This window comes from Gadus morhua, chromosome 9 (genome assembly GCF_902167405.1).
Source record: "Gadus morhua chromosome 9, gadMor3.0, whole genome shotgun sequence".
Lineage (NCBI taxonomy): Eukaryota > Metazoa > Chordata > Actinopteri > Gadiformes > Gadidae > Gadus > Gadus morhua.
Genome location: NC_044056.1, coordinates 16,902,611 through 16,911,855, shown reverse-complemented (window position 1 = coordinate 16,911,855; position 9,245 = coordinate 16,902,611). Strand labels below are relative to the sequence as shown.

The 9,245-nt window shown below is 44.7% G+C and overlaps 1 protein-coding gene across 1 annotated transcript; it reads right to left on the bottom strand.

Moving 5' to 3' along the window:
• Positions 1-7,330: 7,330 nt before the first annotated feature.
• LOC115550813 (zinc finger BED domain-containing protein 1) lies at positions 7,331-8,950 on the bottom strand. The gene is made up of 2 exons (XM_030366139.1): positions 7,859-8,950; positions 7,331-7,624 (listed from the first exon to the last, which is right to left on the bottom strand). Exons 1-2 carry the CDS (start codon positions 8,948-8,950, stop codon positions 7,331-7,333), a joined length of 1,386 nt encoding a protein of 461 aa, XP_030221999.1.
• Positions 8,951-9,245: the final 295 nt, after the last annotated feature.

Genomic DNA, 9,245 nt, shown 5'->3' with positions numbered 1-9,245 from the left:
ATACCCTCTGTAGCTGATGATTTCAGATACTACTATGAAGAAATTATGAGACAATACCGCAGAATTTTTATTGCGTTGTGCTATGTAGAATTGTGTTGTACTACCCATTATGTGGACAACATCAACAGTTGCGTTACTGATATGTGATACAATTCAAGCACAGGCTACCAAACTCACTTCCAGTTTTCCCCCAGGTCATCAGACTTCAGCTGAATTTTAATTGCTTTGTGTTTGGTAGAATGTGTTGCACCACGTTTTGGAGGTTTTATAGAAAAAGATCTTGCGATGCACCTGGACACATCTTCAGTGTTGTATCCTGGGTTCATCAGGTGTTTCGGGTCGTGCAACAGACAACCCCGCCCAGGCGACCCAAGAGGGATTGATTATGTCCCAGTACGGTGCAGTTCTCTAAAGCCAGATTGAAATTCTGATAAAATGAAGTTGATTCATTTGATTTTTCAGTTCATTCAAGCACTTTGATAGGACAGTGTCAAGTTATGAAACATAGTTCAAGGGTTCAATGGTTCAATCAGCTGCTTACTTTAAGTATTCTTCTAATTTGCAGCTTTAGAAGTGTCCAGCAGCTTAAAATCTTTGCGGACCTCCGGAAGGTTGTGCTGTGAAATGCTTAGATGTCTAAGAAAAAATATACATTAGATGACTGATAGACTGACCGATACTACTATGAAGAAATGATGAGACCGTACAACAGAATTTTGATTGTGTTGTGTTATTTAGAATTGTGTTGCATAACCCATTATGTGGACAACATCCTCATTTGCGGCACTGATATGTGATGCAATATGTAAAGGAAAGGGAAGAAACCTTTATTTGACCGTTCAAACACAGATTCTATTCAAAGTACTTTTGGCTGGAATAACATTCTAAAGTCATTTAAAGGAAGTCTAAAGCTGCAAATAGAAACACACCATACAATGCTGCTGCCAGAATTTTAACAAAATCCCCAAAAAGAGAACACATCACACCAATCCTCAGGTCTTTGCATTGGCTTCCAGTACAAGAATCTTTAAGACACTCGATGGCCTGGGGCTGAAATACATCTCAGATATGCTAGTCTATTAATAATAATAATAATAATAATAATAAATAAAATGTATATAGCGCTTAATATGGTACTCTAAGACGCTTTACATATTGCCCTATCAAAACTATGTAAGACAGACTAGGAATTAGGGCATTGACTTTGGCCCAAAAATCATATTCGAAGTTTGTTTGTTTATTAATATTAATATTCGAATATATTCGAATATCTATTTAAATTTTTTTTAAATACCTTCAGTAAGACATATATGGTATCAAACTTGAGTTGTATATGTTTTGTCCACCAGAGGGCAGTGTATAAGTCAACGTCAATAGGCACGGCAGGCTACGATGTTTTCAGAACATTTATTTATTTAAGGTCAGACACAAACTGTGTATACTATGCATCAAAATAAAGATAAATAAGCAATCAAGTCAAATAAGCCAGTCAGGCTAAACTGAAAAGACAAACTAAAGGTAGGCCAAAAAACAAAAACCCATCCTACCAGCCACTAACGAACGGCCCATTGCCAAACTGTATCGCTCACATAAACTGCAGCCAGCCCCGATCTTTATAGGGCTGAAGACTTTTTTAAGTTATTCGCCAAAAAAAACAGGTGATTCACATGTTCTGGCTCTAGGGAAGAGCGTTGCTTGGAGACGATGTTCCCCGCGGTGGAAAACACTCGTTCCGACCTGACGGATGTCCCGCATATTGCCAGGTAGCCGCGTGCCAGCTGGGCGAGATGGGGGTACTTGGGGCTTCTCTCCTTCCACCAGTACAGGGGGTTGCTGTCAGACGGGGGGGGGGGGGGCTCATTGTCGTAGTCCATCATTTCTCTTTGGATCATATCTTCACTCTGTCTAACTGTTAAAAATAAATGAATTTGTTAATGTGTTGTTTATGCTACGTTTTATACTGCACATTATTTTATTTTCAATGTAGGGCTATACATAGCGAGTTTGAGTTGTTATGAAAGGCACTCGATAATTGAAACGATTTGTACTATTTCTTATTGAATATCATAATTATTACCTGCTCCGGCCAAATTTTGGCAGTAAACATCTCCAAAGTGGTTCCCCATCGCACTAAGAGCATTCTTTTCCTTGCGCTGCTGTGGCGCCGTAGCGGTGGCATTCTCCTCTTGGCCTTCCACGCCTGTCTCCTCGCTGAGGTCGGCAAGCTCCCTCTGAACCTTATCTCGCACTGCCTGCCGCGATTCTTGTTCCAAATGAACCAATTTCAATTTTTAGGCGTTTATTTAAGTCAGGCACAGAGTTACATTTTACAACATGGTTTCATGGTCAAAACACATTCAAAGGTTAAAAAGCAAAATAGTTACATTTTACAGCAAGGTCAACGCATTCAAATGTTAACACAAAATTCTACATAACTCAGTGTTCTCTATTTTCCAGAGTTCCTTACATACCACAATTCCATATCGTTCCTTGTCCCTCCACACATAATCCTTTACCAAGGTTATGCTCAAATTAACGATTGATTCCGCTGAAAACAAAAGGCTCTTGTACACCATTAGGTTACGACACCTCCACATCGACTCTTTTGTGCAATTAATCAAGGCCCACCATCTTTCCCATCCCTTACAATCCCCACTCTTTATAACCCCATACAGGACATCTGATTCCGTTGGGACTCTAAACAGGTCACCCAGCCAAGGCCCCAATAAGCTCCAAACCCTCCGAGCCACCCCACATGACCACAACAAATGCGAAACATCCTCGTCTCCACCACACCCCACCCTGGGACATCTTGCGCTCTTAGATGACCCCCGTCTCTTCAGAAAATCTCGTGTAGGGAGACACCTCTGAACTGCCTGCCAAGCGAGATCTCTATCTGCGTTGAGCAAAAATGGCAAGTTGACATTTCTCCACACCCTAAGGCAGCTGGCTTCAGCCAGCGCGCCAACAGTAACCAGTCTTGACCGTTCGGGGCTCAAACAACTCTCCACGAAGGCTCGGTCTACCCGACCAACATCCCGCCACTTTCCAGACTTTACAAAGGTCACCACCCTTTCATACAGCAGAGGTCTCTTCTCTGCATGAGGTCTTTTTAGGCACGGTCTTAACCCCACTTTCCTTAGGACTTGATGGCCTACCCAGAACATGGCGAAATTTGGCCATAGACTCCTCCTATTTTCGTTTAGTACTGCCTGCAATATGGGCGTCAGGAATAGAGCCTCCATTTTCTTTGCTAGATCAGGGACATTTTTACCCCCTTTCTGTAATGGCCTATACATTATCTCTCGTCTAATTCTCTCTTGCTGCGCTCCCCACACAAACTGAAAAATGCATCTTCTCAGGGCTGTCATTACATACTTGGGGGCTGGAATTGTTGCGGCAAGGTAAGTGAGAGAAGCAACAATTTCTGAGTTGATCACCAGTACTTTCCCCGTAAAGGTGAGATTTCTTTGCTCCCATTGGAGCAGTTTACCTTTAATCTTTGGTAGTTTTTTCTCCCAATTAATATTTTCCATGTTTTGCCCAATCTCTAGTCCTAGAATCTTAATTCTCTCATCCCTTTGGACCAGGCCGTGGTTAAATTTTGGTTCAGGCCAATTAAGATACAAGATTTCACTTTTTGACCTATTGAGTTTGGCACTAGAGGCGGCGGAGAATTGGTCACACCAATATAGCACTTTAAGGATTGACTTATTGTCTGTGCATAATATTGTTAGATCATCCATATACACGGATAGCTTGGCTTCCTGTCCCCCGCTTCCAGGGACTTGGAGACCATGAATAGAAGGGTCTTCCTTTATAGCCCGAGCCAAGGGCTCCATGGCGAATATAAACAACATAACAGACAATGGGCATCCCTGTCTTACTCCTGAGCAAACTTCAAAGGTGTCAGTGGAGTGACCATTGATAACAACCTTGCTTAAGCAGTCAGTATACAGCAAGTCAATCCAAGCTCTAAGCTGAGGCCCAAAACCAAGTTTAACCAGGACTTTCCTGAGGAAGGTATGGCTAACCTTGTCAAATGCTTTTTCCAAATCTAAGGCGGATATACATAATGGCAGTCTGCGGTCACATGCGTAGAGGTAGGAATCTCTGACTAAGGCAAGACTTTCACTCATGTATCTTCCAGGTATTGCACATGTCTGCTCTTCCCCCACAATCTGCCCAGACACTTGTTGCAGGCGGAAAAAAAGGGCTTTTGCAAGGATCTTTCTGTCTACACCAAGCAAGGTAAGTGGGCGCCAGTTCTTAATGTCTTTTTTGTCTCCTTTTTTGTAAAGCAAGGAGATGATACCTGTTCTTAAGGATAATGGTAGGTTATTACTATGCAAACTTTCATTAAACATCTCTAAAAGTGGGTCTTTTAATACATCCCAAAAGGTAACATAAAATTCTTTGGGTAACCCATCAGCTCCTGGGGCCTTATTATCTTGCATGCTCTGTATGGCTTTGGTCAATTCATTTACAGTTAAGTCACTTTCGAGTTCAGAGGCAATACCGACGTTTGGCTTTAAGAAACTCAAGAGGTCTTCCAAGGCGTTTATGTCAGTCACCCCTTCTTTATACAATTCAGTATAAAAGGTATGTATTAAAGCAAGGATGTCTTTAGTTTCTGTTTTTTCTATTCCATCCTCATTCAGAATGGATGACATAGTGTTCCTGGGTCTGGCTAATTTCCTAAAGAAGTATCTGGAACATTTTTCGTTATCTTCCATGTGTTTAGTCCTGCTACGCATAAGCAGGCCTTTAGAATCCTCAGCAGTAACAGCTATCATCTCCTTCTTTAGCCTCACAATCTCTACTGCCACATCAAACCCTGAATGGGCCATCGTATATAAACGCTGTAACTTTGCCTGTTGTTTTTTGTATTTGAAACGCTTTTTCATTGCAATTCTTTTCCCTTCTCGTGTGAAAAAGTTTTTGGTCCGACTTTTTAAGTCTTCCCACCACTCTCCGACTGACTGGAATAAAAACTGCAGTGAAATCCATCTTTTTAACTTGTCCTTTAGTCTTTCTACTAATTTTAGATCTTTGAGTAATGAAACATTTAATTTCCAGGGATTTTGGCTTGTATGAGCCTTAACATTGCACCTTATTGTGCAGTCAATTTTTGAATGGTCACTGAAAAAAACTGGGGTAACAGCTGCATCAGAAACTAAAATGTTCTTTGTTGTCAACAGAAAATCAATACGTGAACAAATGGTGCCATTTGACCATGTATAGCCTGGTGTGTTAGGGTTCTTATAGCGAAAGGTATCATTAAGTTTAAAATCCTTGATGAGGTTATTCAACATTTCTGAACTTGAGTCAAGTCTGACCGTAGCAACGGTCATTCTGTCCTTTTTGTCCATAAGACAATTGAAGTCCCCGCCCAGGATCACATCGCTTCCACACACAAGAAGCGGCTGTATTTCTTTAAGAACCTCTAGGCGTTCATTTAGATCAGGTGGACAGTAAACATTGATTATTCTAAATTTTAGCTGGTGCCATTCAACGTCAATACAAAGCAGTCTTCCACCAATCACTCGTTTGACCTTTTTTATGCAGAAATCTTTACCTTTGAATAAAACCACAACCCCTGACGCTCTGTTCTTGTTGTCCCCTGACCATACAGATTGGCCAAAGGTCCATCTTTGTTCAAATGTCTTGTAATCGTCTCTGTATGGTATATTACATTCTTGGAGTAGAAAGATGTCATGTTTTTCACTATTTAAAAAGGTGAAAGCCGTCAGGCACTTCACAGGGTCATTAAGGCCTCTAGTGTTCAGGGATGAGATGGAGAGGACAGGCATCAGGATAGTGAGTGGGGGGGGGGGCAAAAGCTATATTTGGTCTTTCCTGATCTTTTTTGGTCGTTTGGGTCTAGCTAGAGGCTCCGGCTTGTGGGTTTCCCTGATGTGTGTGACAGCAGTAAAGGCCTCCACCTGCTCGTCTTCGAGAAAGGAGGGGTTTTTTCCAAGGGACGATGACCATTTTGTTCCGGGATACGTGGGAATCATCAGGAGAGATGGCTCACCTGATGATGAAGAATTCATCTGACGTTTCTTGGAATGTGCTGATTGGTCGGGTGGGCTTTCAAACAATGGTATAGCCGGAGGAGTTTCTAGTGCTTCCAACAGCAGGTTCCCCCTCTCAGCGGGCATTTCTGGATCTGTGATATCAGGAAGGTTAGCCAGCAGGGATTCTAACATGTCACCTGCTTCCTGGAGAGTTGCCGGAGATTTCCTTCGCTGGATGCCCTGTTCTGGCCTGGGGGTGGATTCCGCTTGCTGTGCAGGCCGGTGGTCGATCGCTGGGGCAAGGGTGGCGTCGATGGCAGTGGACCCTACATTATCATCCGGTATGGGGTCTGCAGCCCAGTCCAATATTGGTCCATTATCTGGGGCTGCATCCGGTTCTTTGGGAACGAGCAGCACCTGGTGTAATGGTTGGTCCTCGTTAAGACCTTGGTTCATCGGGAGGTTGTTGGTGATAGTGTTGAGCTTCACTCGGTTGGAGTAGGCCTTGGGACAGTCCCTGAATCTGTGGCTGGTTGAAGAACACAGACTGCATTCTAGTGGGGTTGTGCACTGGTCTGTATTGTGGTCTGATGCTTTGCACCTTTTGCAGTTGTTGCTAGGACAGGAGGCTGCAAGATGGTCCAGGCTTCCACACCTCCTGCACTGCTTGGGTTGGCCAGGGTAGAATGCAGAGCCACGGAATGCTCCCAGCTGGATCGTGTTGGGGATGTGTTGGACTGCTCCCTCAGCCCGTCGTAAACGCACCTGGAAGCGTCTGGTTCCTGTTTTTACTCCATCGATGTCGGTAACCTCCATTCCATTGGTGACATCGCAAAACCTCGATAACCAGGTCCACACGTCTTGATTTCTAACTTTTTCAGAAAGGATAATCACGTGGACTGTCTTTACATCTCTTTCTGCCAGTGGTATCATTGTGATCTTCTTGAAGCTCGGTGCTGATCTCTTCTTCTCATCAAATCGTTGCATACAAAGGTCAAAGTTCTGCACTGTTGTAAAGACAACTTCATATATCTTCTTACCCGGGAAGGCAAAAACGTAATCCAGTTCGTTGGTCGAAAACTGAAGGTCTTTCTGGAGAATTTGTCGACTGAACTGAAGCCGGTCCATTTCGAGGTCTTCTAGGAGGTTGAATCTCACTGCATTCCTTCGATTCTGTTGGAAGGCCATGGCAACTGCCGGAGGAGTTGATGAAGCCATGGCCGGCTTAGCTAGACTGCTTGTTCTGTCCGCAATTCACTGTGTCCCGTACAACGCTCGACTACAGACTTGCTAGTGAACCACCTTCTTGATCATGGTATCTCCCTTGCCAGGTAAGTATCCAAATGAACCAGCCGGTCGAAACGGGGGTCGAGGTAGCTGGCTGTGTTCAGTAGCAAGAATGCCCCTTTGTTGGGGCCATATCGCGCCTTCAGATCAGTTGACACCATGGTTTTCATCTGTTTCACTCCTGCCGGGTCATCGATGGAGGGCTTTAGTTGTTTCAGAAGCACATACTGCAGGGGAAGGACCGCTGATGCTGTTGGGTAGGCTTCTGTTGACAGCGCCTGGGTGGCTACTTTGAACGGCTGCAGCACATCTTTCACCTGCCGGACAAACACATATTCAATTACAAACTCATTCTAGCGCCACTAACATTAGATAGCTAGCTGCTAGCTAGTAAGCGCAGCCATGTGCCACTTGACGTTACACAAAACACTATCTTAGCTTAGCCAACGTTAACTTGGCTTATACGTGTTATTACATTTGCAAACAGTAATCTTAATATTAGGGATGTAATATTATTAGACCACCCAACATAATTATCCAACGTTACTGACCTTTTCCATCAGCGTCCACTCCACACTGCTGAGCTCCAGACGGCTGAGTTTCTTCTCCATTATAACTGCTGCAACAGGGGCTTGTTGATCAGCTGCCCGACAGATCATGTCATATGTACTGTTCCAGCGAGTGGCGCAGTCGTTGATGAGCTGGACTGGTTTGAGACCAAGGAGCTTCTGCTTGGCCTCCAGGAGGTAGCTGTCTGTAGGAGAGTGCTTGAAATGCTGAGCGGCAGCCTTCAGGCGGCTGACGGCTGTTGCAACGGAACGCTCTGAAAGCCCCTTTCTCGCTGCCAGATTAATTGTGTGCGCCATGCACGGGATATCCGTGATCCTCAAATACCTCTCGACAGCATTGACATAGTTGGTCGCATTATCAGTTGTGATGGCAAGCACAGACTCCCGCGGCACTTGAAACTCTTGCAGAACTTTGTCGATGCATGCAGAGACATTCGCTGCTGTGTGAGCGGTTTGAAGCTCAGACATGTCAAGGACGACATTTCTCATCTCCCAGTCCTCATCGATGAAATGGGCTGTGACCGTAACATAGGACTCAGTAGCCAAAGAACTCCACCCATCAGTGGTCAGTCCGAGTTTTTCTCCACACAGCATTTCCCTAATGCCATCTTTGGTTGTCTCGTACAGCTTCGTTATATTACCACTGATGGTCCGGAAGCAGGGGATATTGAATCTTGGCTCTAGCTCGTGGATCAAAGCTTGAAACCCGCTCCCATATATTGCGTTAATGGGCCTCATATCTTCGCAAATGAACCGTGTCAGCAAATCCGTTGCTTTACTTTGACGGGCATAGGGAAGGCCTCGTGAAGGTGACAGCATGGTGTCGATTCTGGCCTGCCTCGGCCCCAATCCCCCCACCTTCACCCCCTCCACCTCCAGCTTGCCGGTATGTAATGTAGACAGGTGGGCTCTTAAGTTGCTCGTTGTCCCGTGGTATGAGAGTTTGGTCCTACATATTCTACATGTTACTTTATCCTTCTTTGTTATCTTCCCCTGTATATTTGAGAACCCAAAGTGGCGCCACACGTTGCTTTTCAAATTGTCCGGAGTGTAAATGTCATTGTCGACATCCATCTCGGGTGCTGATGTCGATGTTGACGCGGCCATTGTTATACAAAATTGGCGCAAACCAGGACGCCTATGTCACGTTGTCACCTACAGGAGGGGAGGTGGGGTGAATTCCAAAGGGTGGGGGCAGCAACTGAGAAGGCCCGATCACCCCAAGTCCGTCGCTCAGTCGGTGGAACTTGTAGCAGTTTGGCAGAATTGGACCTGAGGAATCGGGAGGGGGCGTGGTGATGGAGGAGGTCGGCAAGGTAGGGGGGGGCTAGGCTGTTGAGGGCCTTGTAGGTGATGAGTAAGATTTTTC

Bases quoted from the DNA above. Each gene is read 5' to 3' on its own strand.
- LOC115550813 (XM_030366139.1), bottom strand. From the start codon at position 8,950: ATGGATGTCGACAATGACATTTACACTCCGGACAATTTGAAAAGCAAC. The intron at 7,625-7,858 runs GTCAGTAACGTT...TTTGTCCGGCAG, and splicing joins AGTGGACGCTGATGGAAAAG to GTGAAAGATGTGCTGCAGCC.